General features: G+C 41.7%; 2 protein-coding genes across 4 annotated transcripts in view; both read left to right on the top strand.

Moving 5' to 3' along the window:
* The first annotated feature begins 92 nt into the window (after positions 1-92).
* uap1 (UDP-N-acetylglucosamine pyrophosphorylase 1) lies at positions 93-12,590 on the top strand. Of its 2 annotated transcripts, XM_030434414.1 has the most exons (11): positions 93-222; positions 1,219-1,526; positions 2,805-3,009; positions 4,074-4,249; positions 4,347-4,519; positions 7,673-7,866; positions 8,047-8,187; positions 9,808-9,996; positions 10,234-10,275; positions 11,210-11,276; positions 11,880-12,590. In XM_030434414.1, the coding sequence occupies exons 2-11, from the start codon at positions 1,244-1,246 to the stop codon at positions 11,970-11,972; spliced, it is 1,563 nt and encodes a 520-aa protein (XP_030290274.1). In that variant the 5' UTR covers positions 93-222; positions 1,219-1,243; the 3' UTR covers positions 11,973-12,590. The 2 variants fall into 2 exon arrangements, with proteins under 2 accessions (XP_030290274.1, XP_030290276.1); XM_030434416.1 differs by lacking the exon at positions 10,234-10,275.
* A 2,283-nt stretch (positions 12,591-14,873) lies between these two features.
* ddr2a (discoidin domain receptor tyrosine kinase 2a) overlaps positions 14,874-20,411 on the top strand; it is a 35,839-nt gene continuing 30,301 nt past the window's right edge. For both annotated transcript variants that reach the window (XM_030434482.1, XM_030434481.1), the window contains exon 1: positions 14,874-15,180. The gene's annotated coding sequence lies outside the window, so the exon portion shown is untranslated. The remainder of the gene's footprint in view (positions 15,181-20,411) is intronic.

The raw sequence follows: 20,411 nt of genomic DNA, 5'->3' as shown, positions 1-20,411 counted from the left end.
CATTTTTTTTTCTTCACTGACATTAAGACTGGTCAAAATTCCAAGCAGCACTTGAAAGCACCATCCCAACCACACCCTCATTCGGCGGCGCCACTAGTGCCACGTCAACGTGACGTACCAGGAGGTGTAGTCCGGGTGGGAGGCGTCCCGACCGACCAGTACAAGCGGCCACACAGCTACTGGCATTAATGGTCTTTAACCAGAGAGGAACACTTCTCAGAGGTAAGACTTTAATATTTAATTCATGTTATAGTTTCTATTGTCACCGAGCCGACTGTTTCCTCCTCAGTTAGCCGGTTAGCTGCTAGCATCAGCTCGGCTCTGGTGCCGCTGCCACTCGTGTGTGTGTGTGTGTGTGTGTGCTGAGCAGCTAAACAGCAAAGACTGATAAATGCAGCTTGCACAGCAAACACGTTTATTGTAAATAGTGTAGTCACAGAAACCCGTTTCATATTTCAAAGATAATTCTGGATCTCTCTCTGCTGTCAGTGAAATGAGGCGTTCATGTATTTCAGGTCAGATTAACCTCAACTTTAAAACCCCCCCTGGAGACTTGACACAGCCTCCTGGAAACACAGGGTCGACATTGAAAGCATTACTATGAATATTTAAACCAGAATCATGCCCTAAATCAGCTATCGATTTTAAGAACATGTATTGTTTGTTGCTGTAGCCCTCAGCATCCCATTCAGATGCCAAAACATTACCTCCTGTAGTGTTGTGATGATTTCCTGGTTCAGCAAAGCTGCTTATCGTGGGTGTGGGTGCAAAGACAGTAATTAAACATTCCACTAGTTAGTTCAATTGAGAATGTTATTGTTAAATGTCACGCTGGGTGTTTGCATTATGTCACAGGTTATGCCAGCCAGCAGTAAGTAAGTGGGGTGTATGAACACTGAGGTCATGAGTCCAGTTTTCCCCAGGGCAGCCCCACCCACCTGAGAAAGTTTTGAAGAGCCATCAATCAGACAAGAATATTATCTGTAATACTTTATGACCAGGTGCCCGATGTGTGAGGAGGAGTTATGTAGCTTTTTGCTTAAATGTCTAAGAATATGAGAATCAGTTTTGAAAACCCAATATATATACGTGTGTGTATCTCCTCGTCCTATCTTTATAAACACCTAATTTCCAGAGATATGGCTGAGGAAATGACCTTGATCGCTCCAGCCGTGCTCACCAGTAACCACTCATCCCACTTTTTCGTCCTCGTTTCAGAGTTAAATCAAAACCACTGTTGATAATGGACCCCAACGCCAGCGGACTCGCCCAGAGGTTGGCTGAGGCCGACCAGTCTCACCTCCTGCAGTTCTGGAGTGAACTGAGCCCTGCTGAGCAGGCCGAGTTGACCCGCGAACTGCAGGGGATGGACTTTAAGGAGATCAATGGATTTTTCAAGAATGCCATGGAGACGTCCAGCAGCAGCAAACAGGAGAAGATGGACACCCGCATGGAGCCGGTGCCCCGGGAGGTGCTGGGGAGTGTGACGAGGGACAGGGAGTGTCTTAAAGACTGGGAGCTGGCAGGTGAGCTCCATCAGAACGGTTTCTACCTACAGAAAGTGTATTCATATAGCCACTGTCAGTGTGCTACATGCTGTATGGTATATCTTGTTGGGTAGGGTGGGGTTTTTGTTACAATGTCACACAGCAGGAGAGAATATGTAAGCAATTACTGCTTGTTAAGCAAGACTTGCGTGGTAACTGCGGGAACAATAATCCTGTCAAGAGACTGTTTGCTGGCTATTAAGTCTCGGTTGAGCAACCTTTAAATACAAAGTGATGGCCCACAGGTGAGAGAGGAGAGATTTCCTGGTATCACACTTGGAAGCCCAAAGGGGATTAAAGCATCACATGCTAACCCAGATGCTTTGTTATTGAGATGTGTCCTAATAACTTGCTTTTCTGATGTTTTAAGGAACACTCAAAAGCAGAGTTTTTAATAAATCCTTATAGTTTATCAAGAAGTTGAGTTGCGCCAGAAACACCCTCCTTGCTTGCTGTGTGGTTGCCTAAACTCACAGACTATTCCCCGTCTGAGTCTCCTGCGTAGATTTGAAATATGAGTGAGTCAGTTTGTGTTGTTCATTATACTTTTGCGTAATCCTCCTTGCAGTGGGGGTCTGACCGTTTAGTCGGTCTGTGGAGTTCTTTTCCCGGGGGAGGATGACAGAGGAGGCGGGCACCAGAGAACATCTGCTTTTGATTTGAGCCTGACGTAAATAGCGTTGCTGCTTGACCCTCATTGATGAGGTCACTCTGCTCTGTCGAGACCAAATCTGTGTGTAGGGCGAGGTGTGTGTGTGTGTGTGTGTGTGTGTGTGTGTGTGTGTGTGTGTGTGTGTGTGTGTGTGTGTGTGTGTGTGTGTGTGTGTGTAGGTGTGTGTGTGTGTGTGTAGGTTTGGGAGGGTAGTCAACGTCTAGCAGGCCCGCCCAGTCCGCTGGAATAAACTTTGTCTCTTTGGCACTAGTAAGAAGAAAGAGAGTTGCATATCGAGTCACGTAGCAGCAGTTTATGTGAGATAAACTGGAACTGTTATAAACCATTGAACTCATGAACCACAGTAAAGGCTCGTTTAGGGTTATTAGACCTCAGTTTAGGGCTCATTATTATGTCACATTGCCAAAGTCCTTTTGAACTAGTGATAAAAATGTCTGGTGATGGCTTAATAATGTTAATAGAGATTAGATATTGTACTAGTGTGTCGTGACCCATCATATCAACATGTCAAGAGTTTCACCATCTTAGATATAATCTATAGGAAACATAATCTTGACCGTTCAATCTTCTCTGTGCTGATTCAGGTCTGCAGTGCATCTCTCAGAGTAAAGTAGCAGTCCTGCTGCTGGCCGGGGGCCAAGGAACCAGACTGGGGGTCTCTTACCCCAAAGGCATGTACGACGTGGGGCTGCCGTCCCACAAAACCCTCTTTCAGATCCAGGCTGAGCGCATATTGAAGCTGCAGCAGCTGGCTGAGCAGAAGCACAAAACCAAATGTTGTGTTCCCTGGTAAGACCTCGTGTTATTCAGGAAGACATGACTGAGGCGTTTTAGTTTGTGTGCCTGTCAGTTGAACTGCTGCCTTATCTAAAGAATCTGATCCAAGCTACCGAATAATGTCTCTTTATTTGTAATGAGATCTAAAGCTATTTGTCCCAGTTGTGTTTCTGGGTTAAATCACTGCCAGCATCAAAGGACAGTCAGACACGGAAATTGTATTACTAGAAAAGGATTAGTTCCCTGTGGAGCAGATCCAAGGGCAGTTTAAAGATATGATTGATAAAGGAAGGCAGAGCAGAGGAATGCATAAAGACTATATAACACTGTCGTCAAGGTTCAACAGTTAAGTTCCCAGCAGGACTGATTCTATAAGGAAGTTATTGCTTCTTTATTGTCTATCATATACTTGCACACAAAGTGCCCAACACGAGTTTACAGGACACCTAAAATAATTCATTTCATTGCAAAATGTAAGGTCATTTCAAAGTTTCATCTTAAACAAAAATATCCTGCCTTTTCTCGTAAAGGCTTGCCAACAAAATCTGCTTCAAAAAGGTTCCCTTCCTGAAGCACAGCTGTGTTTTTCATAATTATCCAGCCAAAAAGAAACCAGCATAAATGGAGGACGTTTTACTGAGAAGTACATCCCAAAAACAGAAAAATGCACCCCATTCTCCTATTCAGCTGGATCACACTCCAAACAAAGTCTGTCCTTTGGTTTCAGTTATACTTCACATAACATTCAACACTGTACTCATTCTTTATCAGACATCATTTTTGTTTATACCATATATGAACAGACCATTTCCCTCTACACATGAGAAACTATTTGATTCTAATCACTTGATTACTTGAAGTGAAGACACTTTCAACTTTTATATGTCTGTTGGCTGGAGCTAACGTCAGCTTTGTTATAAGTCTCATTTTTGTGAACAGTCAGTAAAGAAAGATTTAAAACATGAAATCTACTTGAACGGGTTTTCCTGAGCGTTCCTCTTCCTGGAGGTTTTAGAATAGAGAGAATAACAAATACTGACTGAATCAACGAAAAGTTCCTCCTATGTTGCCTTCAGGTACATCATGACCAGCGGCAGGACCATGGAGTCCACCAAGGACTTCTTCTCCCGACATAACTATTTTGGCTTGGAAAAGAACAACGTCGTCTTCTTTCAGCAGGGCATGTTACCCGCCATGGACTACAAAGGCAAGATCATCCTGGAGAGCAAAGGAAAGCTCTCCATGGCCCCTGGTGAGCCCACTCAGGATGTATTTTGTTGTGGTCTTCATTCACGCTGTGGTTTTACAGTTTGTGTTTCAAACGAGTGTGTCTGTGTTTTGTGTTTCAGATGGGAACGGGGGTCTGTACAGAGCGCTGGGGAACCAGGGCATCATAGATGATATGGAGCGGCGGGGAGTCGAATTCATCCATGTGTATTGTGTAGATAATATCCTGGTCAAAGTGGCGGACCCCTCCTTTGTTGGTTTCTGTGTGCAGAAGGGAGCGGACTGTGGAGCTAAGGTTGGCCACATCTCCTGCTCTCTCTGTCTATTCCTGTCTTTTTTCTTCATTTTTTTTTAAGGATTTCAAATATGTCTTAAGATAAATTATTGCACTAATTAGGTAATATTGGGGTTTTGAAATCTTTTAATTTGAAAGATCTAAAAGTTTTGGTTCCAAAGCTGTACTTTTTAAGAATCATCCATCCTGATCACAACACCTGAATCATGATGTTGCCTCAAGTGTTTACCTTTATACCATTACTATCACAAAAATTGATGTAAAGTAAGTGCGTCTTTAATGTCAGATGCTAAGAGACAAACAATTTATTAAGAATGAGGCAGCAGCAGGTTTTTTATGTTCTGGTCATGAGGTGGTTTGTTATATTGATCCTATGCTCAGTAACCTTTATCGGACCAGGGAGTTCTAGTATTATAAAGATACTTGTACACAATTATTACACCCTAATCAAATACTAAAGTACATCAAAGAAACTTCCATATTCCCATTTAAATATAGATGTGTGTCGTAAATGTGGAGATTGATACAAGGAACTAAACTCAGTTGAGTCATAGCGGCTGAATGTGACCCAGTCTGATCAGTCTGCCCAGTTTTTTAAATTCCATGAGGTCCTTAATGGTGACGGATGTTGATCCATATCTTTTGAATGTGTCAGTCTTGTATTTGCAGGCGTGGTCAGTTTGCTGTGACAACAGCTACAGTGTAAAGACAGCTGCACCTTCCACAACTCACCACTGGGTGGAGATATAGGCCACATCGTCCCCTCCTCTCATGTTGATTGAGCAATAACTTCATCACAGCTTTCTAGGAAATGTGAAGCTTGAGCCGATAATCTTCGTTCATTTTTCATCACAGTCTCGGACCACATTAGTGTGATGTGGAGATGCCACTTTTTCCTAAACGGCGCCTCTGGAAAGAGTGTGTGTGGAAAAAAGCTTTTCAGGCTGCAACAGTTCAAGCTAAAACGGTTTTCCACTAGTAATTAGACCTTATTCATGATTAATTATAACTTCTGTCTGTTTTTTCATCATCCTCTAGTTCTTTTTTTAGCTAGATACATGTATCAGTACATCCAACTCACACTGCACACGGAATAAATAGTTGAGATGCGCCTCACAGAACAGGTTTAGAAAGAATTTCCACTGGCAAAGCTAGCTCAGTCAGTTTTATCCTTTGTTATTACAGTGACTGGTGTAGTACATTTAATATGTCATGGTACCAGTCAAGAAAGACAATTTAGGGCTATTATTGTTTACAAATTTGAAAAGTGCTCATCACAGTTTCCTCAAGCCAAAGGACTCTTCTTTTTACTATCATGCACGATTAAGAAAAGTAGCAAATCCTCAGTTAGGAAGCTAGACCCAGCAAATGTTTGATACTTTATATTGCCAAAATAACGATGAATCGATTATTGAAATAGTTAGACACATTTTCTTTTGATAGACTAATGAAATAAAGACGATACATTATTATTATATCATAATTATTAGAATTGATTATGTTATAAACAGCAAACGTTATGTTACATCTGTTGTTCCCTGGAAACAAAACAGAAGGGTCATAACAATGGGAAATATATTACACATATATATATATATATATAAATTAACTCCAAATGCTATTATGCTGTTGCTCCTTTTGACCTTGTGTGATGTCAAACAGCTATCAAAACTGTTTGACTGTAGCTATATTTTCTGATGGTATTATAGGGATTCAATTTATTAGTATTTTGTCAGAAATGCATTATTGGCTCCTACTGTTTGATTGCAGAGGAGAGCCTGTCCTGAGTGTTTGGGGTTTGGGAGGACATAAGATGGATGTTTGTGTGTTACGCTCTCCCAGCGAAGCTCTCATTCCCAGATGTATCAGTGACAATGTGAATGAAATTGGCCCATCAAATTACAGAGAAAATGAAGGAAACATGCAGTCAGTATTATTAAATAATTGCCAGTCGATATCAGTCGCAGCTCCTGCTGTCCCCTCCAGTTGCCTGAGTACTCGTTGTCAAGGTTACCAGTAATAGGAGAATGAAATATCTATAAACAGTAAAACAAAGAGAACAGACTTGCAACAATCAGGAAACATGCTTCATGTCTGAAAAAGTCCAAACACAGAGTGTAACGTCTCCTGCTTGGGAAATAGGATATGACCTGAGAGTTATTTATTCATAGGGACCAACCATTGTTCTGGTTTTTAACAACAAATGTTACCTGTCATGGAAACTCTGTCAAAAACATTTTCACTTCCCCTTTTTCCTTGAACTTGCATGTAAATGAAGCCATGTTTGTTCAAAGCCTTGGGGCGTTATAACTTAAAACTTGAAACTTAAAATGTCCCGTATATTTTTGTTTTTATTTCAGTTTTCTAAAATGTTTTTTTTTCACCACTACTTTGAGTTCTTAGTTTAGTTTTACTTAACTGTAACACTCTCGTTAGATCTCAGACGGACTCTATTTGAGGCTCTTTATCTCTCAGCAGCACCACACATATTCTATCACACTGTGTTTATTCTCCAGCCAACACAGAATAGACTGAAATATTTCACTGCACGGATCGTGCAGATCCTGTTTGACATTATGAGCTGTGCGGTGGAGCAGAGATGGAAGGATCAGATCAGAGCGGAGTCCCACCCTCCCGTCATAAATTACTAAGCTCCGCCACAGTTCATGTGGCTCCACCGCCACCACCACCCCTGCCCCTCACCCCACCCCGTTCACCAACCCCCGTATCAGGACTCCACTCTGTCATTAGCAACCAGCAGATGGGGAGAGGGTTTTTTGTTTTTTTTCATTCAGTGCAGACTTTAACTTAACTTTTTGAGCCTTATTTAAATGTAAAATCAGCTAATACATTAGCTTATTTTTACTCATACTTCTTTTTTCACCATTTTAAAACTGCAATAGTAAAAAGTCATATTTTACTGAATTAATTTTTAACTACACAAATACAGAAAATGTGACGAAAGAGGTCATCAGAGAATATTTTTGTATCATTTTGTGGTGTATATTCTATATATGATACATAAGCACGTAGTCAATCCGCTAATTCCTAGTAAATTACACAATAATGATTACTGACGTGTGCATTTAATGTGGTTGTAGTTAAGTTGTCTGAGCAGAAAACTGAGTCTTTTTTTTTTTTGTACGTTTCAAGGTGGTGGAAAAAACCAATCCGACGGAGGCGGTGGGTGTGGTCTGCAAGGTGGATGGGCGTTATCAGGTGGTGGAGTACAGCGAGATCACCCTGGCGACCGCTGAGAAGCGCAGCGCCGACGGACGGCTGATGTTCAACGCAGGAAACGTGGCCAATCACTTCTTCAGCTTCTCCTTCCTCAGAGACATTGTGCAGTAAGACTAATGCCACCTGAACAGATCCACACTTTTCATACACTTTTCTGTCAGATTGTATTAATTTGTTGCTCAGTAGTGGTTCCTTATAGCAAGAACATCAGCTCAGCATCATTATTAAGTCAATGTGCGGCAATAAATCAGCATTTGTCTCGCTCTTTGTCTCTGTTTATACTCCAGGAAGCACGAGCCGCAGCTGCAGCACCACGTGGCCCAGAAGAAGATCCCACATGTGGATGCGAAGGGTCAGCTAATCAAACCGGACAAACCAAATGGGATTAAAATGGAAAAGTTCGTCTTTGACATCTTCCAGTTTGCCAAGTGAGTTACTGTGCATTTTTTCCACAGAGAGCACAGAGTGTGTGACAGCATCAGCAGGCGGCTTCTCACCTCAAATGAATAAGGCCGTAAAGCACAAAGAATACAATGACTATCTTATGCTCCTTTTGAGAGGTGGCTGGGTTGCATATGTTCTCCTGGCAGGCCTTCAGGCCCGAGGTTTGACTGGTCCTTGATCTGTCCTTCCGTGCAAGAACCAGCCCCTTTTTCCAGTCCCAGTAGCCTATCCCACCAGCCCCAATGCTCCGAGGTCGGGTCCAGCAGCCTGAGCCTGCCAAGCTCTCTGCAGGAGGATGGAGTTTTATGAGCTGTTCACTCATTCCACCTCCTCCAGAGTCGAATGACATCAGCTTTGAGTCACGCCACTACTAATAGAACTTTACATCTAATGAAAGGATTCCTGTAATGATTGACTGATGGAAAAACATTGCAGACATGTCCAGCTTCCTCCGAGGTTTGTTCGCTGTATTTCTAAGGAGAAAGATGAGAAATGGCTTTCGGCGTAGCTGAGGTGATGGATTACAGTTGTGCCCAGACTGGCAGACTGGCAGGTTTAGCAGGATACAGATGGACTGACTCTCTCTGCAGCCAGCATTTTAAAATGTCTGACTCTGGGGCGCCGTTTGGCTCAGTTGGTGGAGCGGGCGTCCCATGTGCTGGGGCTTTGTCCTCACTGCAGTGGCCCCGGGTTTGAGTCCCGGCCTGGGTGCCTTTTGCCACGTGTCACTCCCCCCCTCTCTCATCCTGTTTCATATCATATCTTCAGCTGTTTTGTCAATAAAGCTGATAAAAGGCCAAAAAAGATATTTAAAAATAAATAAATGTCTGACTCTCTGATCCTTCAGTGTACTGTTCGAGGATCCTATATAGTGTGCCATAAATTATGTCTGTCTTAGTTAAAAGGCATATTGCACATTTGGTTGCTGTTCACCAGCCAAGTGTTAATGATGCATATTGAATATCTGACGCTGTATTTTGTAATGGAGCACTTACAAGGATCAACCCTCAGGAAACGTGTTGCTCCGACACTCTATTGTTGGATTATTTGAAGCACACTGGCCCAAAAAGACAAAATGATTTTTTCAACCTATGAAGGAGCACCAAATCTCTCTGTTTATACAGAATTAAAAAAAACTAACTGACAACCTTTTTTAGATTACTGGACAGCACAAGAGGCACCTTTTCTTACATATAACATCTGTCCTGTTTACGATGGATAGATAGATGTAGAACTAGGGCTGCAACTAAAAAATGTTCTACAATAATCTTTCCTTTTATGTACAGTACAACTCTTCATCAGTTTCTTCACATTGCTTGTTTTTTACGACCAGCTGTCCAAAATCCCAAAGACACTTCATTTTGAATGATACAATACAGACAAAACAGCAATTCCTCACATTCAAGTAGCAGACAGAAGAGAATTTTTGCTTGATAATTGATGAGAAATTGATACTCAAAATAGTTTCTAATTACATTTTTACATAGAAAAACTATTTCAGCTTTAAAGCAAGTTAGCATGGCATTTAATCTTCATACTTTATACTGTTGTCTGCCCATTGGTGTGTTTGTCTTTGTGCTGATGTGCTGCTGTGTGTCCAACAGGACTTTTGTTGTGTACGAGGTGCTGCGGGAGGACGAGTTCTCCCCGCTGAAGAATGCGGACAGTCAGGACGGAAAGGACACACCCACCACAGCTAGACACGCCCTCATGTCCCTCCACCACCGCTGGGTGCTCAACGCTGGGGGCCACTTCATCGACGAGAACGGCAGGCGTGTGCCCGCCATCCCCAGGTGACCACAGCCAGCCTGCTAACACACAGCATCATGCATGTCACATCACCTCACACACACAGAGACACGGGCTCCTCGTGGTCGCCTTCCCAACACCTTGTGTACAAACTACATGCACTGGCTTTTTTTATGTTTTGTTTGTGTTACGCACATTATATTCTTTTAGCCTCACACTCTCACTCCTCCTTCTCTCATGCTTGGTCTTGCTCCTGTGTGTGTCCCGTGCAATGTTTCCAGAGACGGAGGAGCAGGAAGTGTCACAGATGATGGCAACAGAAAGTAACTATTATCCCACTGCAGTACTCCATGCATGGTGATGGGGTTTTGGCTTTCTTTCCCTCTCGCTCAGACGTGTTAACACTTTGTAACATTAAGTCTGATCCTTGGCGTCCTTTTGCCTTCATTCGCACTGAAAAGAGAAAAAAGTCTGCAGCCATTTTTCTCTCTTATAGTAATGAAGGAAATGACAGCAAGGATCAGTTTAGACAACCGAAAACGCAGTCCTCTTAGCCTCCTGGTCAGATGATGTACAGTCATAATGACCCGCTGACAGATCATTTTCCCCTCAGATGGTTGCTACTAATGCACATGATGTATTGCATGCTGGGTAATGGGCACCAGTCTTTCTGGCAACAGATGATAAACCTGTTGATTTGTGTTACGACAAGGCCAACCGTTCATTGCTTGCTAGTTTGCCTTTGGGTTTAAATCCATCTGCTTTTTTTTTTTTTTTAAATGAGCATGTGCTTTAATAACATTCATGGTACCCGTGAATGTTATTCAGGCTCTTGAAGGGTGTGCTTTTTCCTCAATCATTCAGCTTTTCCTTCATCCATGTCCTGATCATCCTCAGATGTGTGGGCAGCAGCTCAGAAAACACCTGAAGTACCTGATAAGTGATTGTTGCCTCAGTCTAGAAGTGAACCAGCTGAGTGATGGTAATGTGCTGGAGGGTTTCTCCAACGCCTCATTACCTGTCACTCACCTGTTTTCTTCTAGGGGGAAGTCTGTTTCTGGGGCAGAGGAATAATCACTGAGTGTGTTTGACTATGATAAAGCTCTGATTCTCTTCCTTTTTGAACTCTAATCACAAGCCCCAGCAGAAGAACAGCTGTGTCCTGGACGCGCAGCTGCTTCTCTCAACTAATCCCTCTGCATTTTCATGAGAGAATCGCTCATTCTGTTATTTTGTCTTTTTCTTCTGATCCACCAGCCTGAAGGACGGAACTGACCTGCCAATCAAATGTGAGATCTCCCCAGTGGTGTCCTACGGGGGAGAGGTAAGGAGGCGCAGCCTACTGTAGTAAAGCATAGTTTCAGCCAAATAATTAAATTTCAGTAATTAAATACTCCCCATTCTACTAAACTGCTATTAAAGGGCGCCCGTACATTATGATTTTATGATTAAACAAAAAAATGAAGATGAACTCGACAGGACAGAGGACACTCTCAAGAGGGAAATGGAAATGAACTTTTAGCTTCTGAAGAAAGTATTTTTGGACAGTATCTCTATCTTGCTTTACACTAAACTATTCCAGCTTTTAGCCTGCAAGATGGTGCTGTAGTCAGACACACATATATTGATTTAACTGATGTCACGTCCCAAAAAAAAAAAACGATGACTAATGAAGAGTCAGAATAATGTGCGGCATAAATTGCACCCAATTTTGATCCACTGTTCACATACACGTATAGATAGATCGTATATACACAAGCACCTTATCCCTGCTGTCCTTTATATTTTATCTGTATACTCTTGTACTTGTACAACCGGAGGGACAATGAACATCTTGGATCTAGATCTAGGTGTTGTTCTGCTCCTGCTCTCCACCTGTACACACACACACGAACACTGTCCTGATGGTGCCGTTTACTTCTTTAAGGGTCTTGAAGAGTTGGTGAAGGGACGAGAGTTTCATCCAACCCTGATGATCGACGAGAATGGAGTCCACGAGCTGGTGAAGAACGGAGTTTAGGCAATGGGGGAGAGCGAGAGGGGGAGAGAGAGAGAGAGAGAGAGATGGAGGGACAACCCAAATACCGACCTCCCTTTATCTCTCAACGTTTGCTGGAAGATACTGTGATGTCATCGCTGTGCAATAACAAATGTCGCGTGCACGTGTTCATGAAAGAGGCTGTCCAAAATGAATGAACGAGCAAGATGAAGTTTGTTTTTTTTTTTGCTTCGTATGTTGATGTCATACTTAGTTCCTATTTGTTTTGAAGAGCACTTTGAACACAGCATGAGATGAAGGACGAAATCCCTGTCACAATGACTGGATGAAGCAGTCAGCAGGTGCATCTATTTATTTTGCTTATGAGACTTATTTTTATATGTCCTGATAGATGCTCTATAGATGGAAACGACCGTCTACTCATTTTACCAGGTGATTTTTATACAACGAGATGAAATAATCAGAAAGATGTTTCTTACTAGCATGTTATCGAGGTACATGGTACGGGCTGTGGGGGGTATTTATAATATCTGCTTCTTTTCTCCTTGTAATCACTGAAGATGGGATGTTGTTCAGCTTTAAGAGAATGCTATGATTTCTATCATCTTTATTAAAGAAATGTCCTTCTTGGAAAACCTACTGAATGCTTTGGTTTTTCTGTGTGTTCGTACATTCAGACCATATACTTGCTGTATGGTGCTTTTTACTGTGTTAACTTGTGCGTGAAAACATTTAAGTATTAACAAGATTTCTGACAAATCGGCAAACAATATGTGAATGTGTGAGTTTCGCCGCGCTGTGTCTGCGGGGTGTGTTTTTTGCATTATGACTGCTGGTGGGTTGAATCAGAGTTTCCAGCACATGGTTTATGTTTAAGATGGGCCAGAGCATGCAAACTCTGCTGCAGTTATTCAGGAAATATTTTTTTGTGGCTCCTTTCTGACTCATTTTCTTTCTCTCTCTCCAGCTCCATAACTGCACTATGAGGTGAAGTACCTGCAGTGTGGACACTTCAGCAGAAAAACACTTTTTACGGTGTCCAACAGAATGCATTGAAAACATTTTCTCAAATCTGAACACGACGTTCTACTTCAGATGTGTTCTGGGGTTACACTTTACAATGAGGTGCTCAGAAATATGAGTAGTTACTAAGAAACAAGCGGAATTAATCAGGAATGACTTGATGGTTGATTAATCATTAATAAGTCACTCCTGAGTGTTATTCGAGGACTATAAGGCAGATAATGATGAGTTAATGGAGAACAGACAGGGAGATACGACATTAATAAATCATTAGGAAATGATTAGTTAGAAATAGCTGTGGGTGAACATACTGACTGCTTTCCCAATGAGACATTCCTCATTTACAAACCAGTAACAACTCATTAGTTACTGATTACTTAATCATTAGTTACTCATCCTGTGCCCCCCTCAAAGAAAATGCGTCATAATACTGAGTTGTGACAAAGTAGTCCCTCATCACTTAATGATTAGGAAAAAAAGTTCACAGTCAGTTTCTTAATAACAGACTAGACACTGCCGGATCTCAAAAATATTATTCTTAATTATTATATTCACACCACATATATAAATCAAGCAGATTCTTGCAGCCACAGACTTAAAACTTTCTCTCAACCTGCTGCTCAAACTACTTGTATCATTTTACTTAAGGGGCCACAAAAAACTAAAGAGTAAATTATTATCTACTCAGTATTATGTTTTTATTTAACTCTAAGGAGCAAAAAGAGGAACTAATGATTAAGTGATTAGAGAAGTAATGAGTCAGCAGTAGTTTTTGTTACTCAGCGGCAAGTTCATAGCAAATCAAGAACAACATGAAGAAAGTGGTCAGAATGTTGATTCATGAGATTTATGAGATCATCATTAACTAATGATTCATTAATGTGTTATCTCCCAGTCTGTTGTCCAGCTACTCTTGATTATCTAGTCCTTGTGTCACAATTATCCAGGAAGTACTCGTTAACAATTAATTAACCATCAAGTCCTGATTCTTACCTCACGTTCCCTTGGTAACTACTCAAGAGGAACATCAATGAACAATTTTCAAGGCGATTCTATCCAACGGTCGTCAGTACATTTCAGACCACAAATGTCAACCTAAGACCCCGAGGAAATGTCAGGGAATCACCAAAGTTAGTGAGTTAGGTTTCATCCTCTGGGGACTATGTATGTCTGTACAAACTAGAATTCAATCCATTCAGTAGTTGTTGAAATATTGTACAATGGATTGGTGGAAGAACAGAGCAACCTCCAAACATCCTGTTGAAGAAAATCTCCATCTAAAGACAAAAAAAAATCCAATAAATTCCTGTGAGCCAGTGGAGTCACTTTACTGCATGATGGCTTCCTCATCATCAAGACACACTACAGGGAACTTTTACGCTCCAAGAAATAAGAAAAACCTAAGGTCACAGTTTCTTCGCACTGGAACCTCCACATTTCCAAATAAGTTGGATTTCTTTGGTCTGGTGAAAAACAGTTTTGACCCCGTTGATCAACAGATATTGAGACGTCATTGGAGGACGACCTCTCCGTGACACTTGACTCACACTTTTCATGGGTCTGCTTTGACTATTAAGGCTGTGACGCACTGCAGTGTTAGTGCCACTGGGGTTTCAAGAGAAAAGCTGCTTCACTGTGTAAAGATCATATTTCATCATAGGTGATCACACTCAACAGATCAGCAGTATTAAAAAAAATAAAGTCATGTTAAAAACTTGAAGTGCACGCTTGACATACGTTCTATAAACGTGTCGCTAAATAACTGAAATGAACAAACGTAAACAAATGTTACCGTGCATCACGGCTGCTTGAGCCTCTAGCTGTCAAATGAAAGGCTCTTTTCAGGAGGAAGAAAGCTTTCTGATTGAGCGTTGGATTCAAACTTAATTGAAACCGTATGTGTGGCATGTGGAATTCTGGGACTTTGGCACGCTCCCAAGAATCCACAGAATGTGAACTTTTTTTTTTTTCTACCTCCCTCTCTTGCTCTCTCTCTCTCTTTCCCCTCTGTCTCTTCTCTCCCTCTCTCTTTTTTTTTTCCTACGTGCAGGGGTGTCTTACATCAGCCCAGTGAGCCCCGGTGAAGGCGACTGACGGACAGAGAGAGAAGGGCTCGGATTGAAACATCCAGCCGTCTTTGACTCTCACTGGAATAGCCTCAAACCAACTCGGAACAAATGGTCTGAAAGGATAAGACATCTTAGAAGTAAGTCACCCTTCTTCTTTTTTTTTTTTTTTTTTTTTAACTTATTGCAAACTTTTGTTTGGGACTGTAGAATCCTGACTCTGACCAACTTTCCTGAAACCTCTGAGTGTACCCTGAAGTTTCCTGGAGGTATTTCACAGTGGGAGCTTCAGCTGGATGTTTGAACTCCATGTACCTTCTTCTGTGGAGTATCGGCTGTTTGCATGGCAGACTAGAGGAGCAAAGTGATGCAGTGTTGTGTTGAAAGTCCTCTCTGCTCTGCTTCAAATCCAGCTGTTTCAAACTGAACACACTGTTTTTTTTACTTTGCTCCACTTTGGATGTGATTCTTTTAAACACCTTCTCACTTCAGATAATGATCAGGCTTGAAGAAAAGAGTATAAATGTATGAATTTTTATTTGTTTTTTTAAATATCATCAATACTCCAGCAGAATTTTCACCTCTTGGACCGTTTTCAGTGCTTGCCATGACTAAGTTCAAACAACAGACATGTCAGATATGTAATGATTGAAGTGTGGTTGTGGCTTTCCGGCTGACTATCCTTTGTGCAGAATGGCACCAGCTCTTCTTTCACAACCACCAGCTGAAGTGTAACTAATGTAAAAATGATGTGACGCTTGTTTTTAATGCCTCGCAGCAAGCACACACTCACACACATTCTTGTTTGCTTTATTGTGGCGGGGCAGTGAGCAGTGTGTTTTTGGAAAAGTTAAACAACTGACTCATTTATGGCCGCTCGGATTGTCTCAGAGTTTACTGCGGTCAGCTGATGAAATGTCGGATGCTCGAGTTACAGCTTCGAAAAGAGACTCCGGTACACGTCTTTGCTTTTTGTGTCACGGAGGTGGTGTGTATGTTCCTCGGTGTTATGTAGGTGTTACGTAGGTGGTATGTAGGTCTCCTCCTGTGGTATGTGGGTGATAGGTGTCCACACAGAGGCCTCCTTTCTACCACGCTGAAGTGATTTGGTGACTCGACTCGACACCCATCTGAAGAGTTAAGAATGCGTATGAGCAGCAGGAGAGGCTCCGATCAATGGATTCAATGTTGTAAAGAGGTGAAGGTGATCCCGAGGTCACGTTCGGTAGCTCTGTGCCTGTGTGACGGCGATAAGTACACATGTTGTTGTTGGCAGCGTGATTATATTCTGGCACCATGTCTGGTAACTTGAAATGAGAAATTTATCATTATGTTGTTTTAAACTGATTACTGAATTGATTGAGAGCTGAAACAATTCATCGATTAGTTGTCATCAAAGAAAAAAAGTCAAAATTCTCAGTCCAAAAATGCCTTTTTGAAACACTGATTGACACTTTTCACAGACATTTTACAGACTCATTAATTAACAATTAAAATAATCATGAGTTGCAGTCTTAGACTGATAAATAGAGAACATATGAAAGTATATTTACTTTCTTTGTTTGAGAAAGGTTTCAAGGTGCTCCTGTTCTTGTCAGTGTAAAAAACAGCATTCTCCTCCACGCTCTGAGCTCTCAGTCGGTCCACTAGATGCACGGCTTACAGAGCTAACTGGCTAATTTAGCAGCAGTTAACAGTTACTCTAGTTGTATGCTACCCTGAGTACAAATTAGACAGCTGGCCCGGCCTGTTCATTTATGTTGCGCATACTTAAAGGTGATTTTTAAGTCTCATTCCCAGGTCATCAGAAGCTGCTGTAGGACGGGCCGGCCATCATCCCAAAGCATTAGTCATTGTCATTATTTGTCGAGTTGGGCATGAGACTTTTTTATACATATAGCACCTTTAATGTTTATTTTGGTGCTGATATATTGAGGAAGAAGCTTCAAATGCCAAGACTGCCGAACTACAAATGTGTCTATACCGCTGTCTAATCAGGAAATCTACCTTTAAATGCTTACACACTGTTAAAACCCTTTTTTGAATGTGCTATGGACTTTAAGTTTGGTCACGTATTTATTGTCTGAACTGGTCTCAGGGTGGTCTACAGCCAAAAATATATTTTATTTTTCACTTTAATCCAACCATAACTAACACAATGACAGGATGAGGTCATGGCTTTCGTACACTTTTTGTTGTAAAACACAAAAGGAAAAGAGTCAAGATTAAAAAAACAAGACATCTTGAATCTTTTGAACATCTATCAGCGTATTTCAGCCAAAACTGTATAAAATGTCTCTCAAAATAATCAACAGCGAATGTTTTTGTCCGAAATGGACAGAAATGGCTTTTGAATTAAAACAGCAATGAAAACATGCAACATCCTGAGATGCCTCAAAGGCTGAAACTCCCAGGCATGTTATGATTTCTGTGAGAAATTAAAGGCTTTTTTGTTTGATCGGCCTCTTTAGCGCCTCAGACTTCTTCAGTGAGTTCGAACCAATGGGATCCACACACTGAAGAGCACCACTGGGACACCATTTTCCACATCCGAGTAGCTCTCCTTACATACTGTTGTTTGACTGTCATTTCTTTAGCAACGTTCAATAATCATGTTCACCTCCATGCAGCACAGGTTCGTGATATATAGCGATTTTAATGAAGCGCGTGACTTGTTTTTGCTTTGTTGCTCTCACACTATCAGCTCTCTCCTCTACGCCAAAGTGCAGCTTTTTCTCAGCGCCGCGCCGAAACTCTATGGAACAAAGAAGTAATGGAAGCACAAGTAGACATATCAAGTTGAGGGAAAACAAAAAGAGATTTCGAAAACGTGCCCGCAAATTAATTCAAGGAACGCAGTGACAACCACAGATGGACGATTTATGACTGTATAAGAGGAGAGGGGGTGTAGATTTTTTTTTCCTCTGAGGCCTTTTTTTTTGTTTGTTGTTGCACCCTCTTGGCTGGATGTGTAAATAAGGAGCTATCTTTGTCGGGGTAAATAAGCTCTTTGTCAGAGCTCAAATGGAGGATGATTGCTTATGACAGGAAAATATATGAAATGCCTGTGGTGGATGTCCAAGGGGAGTGGATAATGTACTCAACTTTAGTGTTTTTTTATTTGCTCAGACAGTTGGAAAACAGAGCGGGACAGAGCGTTTCGAGGGGGGATTTCACCCGAAAGCCATCGTTCCATTATCTGGATGTAACTTGATATATGATGTACACACACACACACACACACACACACACACAAACGAAAGAGTAAAAGGGAACCACATTAGGAGGAGTGTGTTATCACTGCATCTTTCTGACATGTCATTTCAATTAGCAGCCCTTCCCTCCACAGTTCGAAGGCTGACTGACATCCTCACATTCAGACCCCAAATCACACACCACAGCAGAGGCTGTAATTTCACCCCCACATTCAAAACACTGCACTGGAGGCACCCAGTGCTTACTTAGCTTATAGCTGTAACTCGACGCAGACGTTGTTTGATTGGAAGTGTTTTCAAATCAATGCTTCTGGCAAGAGAAAACCAGCTGCGCGCTCGCCGAGCCCGCCCGCCAGCCCGCCTGCTCGCTCGCTGAGGTGCATGCTGTAATTTGGTATAAATAGCAGCATTTCAGGGAACATCATCCCTTAAATGCGGCGCTGTTGACTCTGTGTACCGCACGTGCTTGAACTTCGACCCTGCCCAAACCAGCACCCCACTCATCACCTACTGTTCGAGGGGATTAGGTTACTCGTAGCTCAAAGCACTCAACATTTGTGCCTCTTAATTCTGAGACTGAATTTCTTGTTTGTCTCTGACTTGAGGTCTGCGTCCAGAACCAGAGGCCCATTCAGTGACAGCAAGTATGACAAAAATGTCTTTTCTTCTGTGATATATTCTTTTGTGGAGTAATTACTGAGGTTGATATCACAAAAAAAGGCTGGTGGAGTCACAGAAACCAAACAATCGTGTAGTAGCTAAAACAAAGTTGCACAGATTCACATTAACGCATGGCAGCCGGAGCCCGAGTGCTCCTGTGTTTGCACATGTGGCCTCGTCCTCCCTCTCCTGTTTACAAGTGGCCCTCTGTTTTTGTTTGTCTGTTTGTCTGAAGCATATTATCCGTCCTTCCACCTCGCCGTCTCTCGGTTGCCCCCGTCCTTCCTAATTACAGACTGTCATGGCAGATCCGAGGTAATATTTCAACATCAAAAAGACCTCAGGACGCGCTGCAGGCCGCCACTCTGCACAAATGACAGCCCAGGCAATGAAAGAGTTGTCACCGCTGACGTATCAGGCTGTGTGGACAACATCTGCCTTTTTATACAGCTGTTACTATCTGCTATGCTGTTTCAACTGTTTATTTAGATGTCGATGGTCTAAAATTGCGTGTTACCGATAGTGAAAATAAGTACAATTTTGAGATGCTTGTACTTTACTTGAACACTCCCATTTTCTTCCTATTTACACTAACAACATTTCAGAGGGAACATATTGTACTTTTGCTTCACTACAGTTATCCGACAGTCGTGAAGACGTAGTTACTTTTCAAGTTTAACATTTTTGGATAATGATTCTTTAAAAAAAAGGATCTTACCTGCAAACTTCTCTGGTGATATGATTTCAAGATACAATACGCCACATTTCTGCATTCCTTTTTACATAGTTTTGTAGAGTTGTGTACTTACATCATCCTCTTTGCAACAACGTTCAAATCTAGAGAAATCTGTAATTTTACTCATGACGGTGACTCTCATTTGGTCCCCTGTCGCCATAACTTCTAGGAGAGTCAGAGAGTGATGACAGAAGTCTGTGAACGTGACTAAACAACAGAACATGACTGAAATACTTTCTGTGAACATTTCTGCCTTAGTCGGATATTTTTCATCAGCAGTGGTGAACATCAGCATCAGCAGTGGTGGAAAAATGACAGGCCCTAAGAATGACACACTGTGCATTAAGTAACTGTTCAGATTGCCTATCATGTGCAAACAAAAGACATTTTAGAAGAAAAAATGGTCGCAAAATGAACACAAATGTTTTACTCACAACCCCCTAGTTCAGGAAGTGAAGCCTGAATACCTAATGAACTATATAAAGTAGTTTAAACTAGCTTTGCTTCGGCGTGCTGTCATAAAGAAGTAAAAACGGAATGATTGAATGAATGAATGGATTGATAGACTAATGAATTTGTACTGGAGGGTTTGGAGGTCATTGAATGCAGCACTCAGTAGTGGTAGTTTGCTGCTTATGTGTAAAATACAGAGGAGAAAGAATATAATACGACTTTTCCCTCAACACAGTTAAAGCTCCTTCTCTTCGTTCAGTCATTCGATTCTTCGTTCAAGGACACAGATGTACTTTTTTGTGTTGAA

This window comes from Sparus aurata, chromosome 11 (genome assembly GCF_900880675.1).
Source record: "Sparus aurata chromosome 11, fSpaAur1.1, whole genome shotgun sequence".
Classification (NCBI taxonomy): domain Eukaryota; kingdom Metazoa; phylum Chordata; class Actinopteri; order Spariformes; family Sparidae; genus Sparus; species Sparus aurata.
The sequence above is the reverse complement of the archived record's forward strand: the minus strand, read 5'-3'. Positions and strand labels throughout refer to the sequence as shown.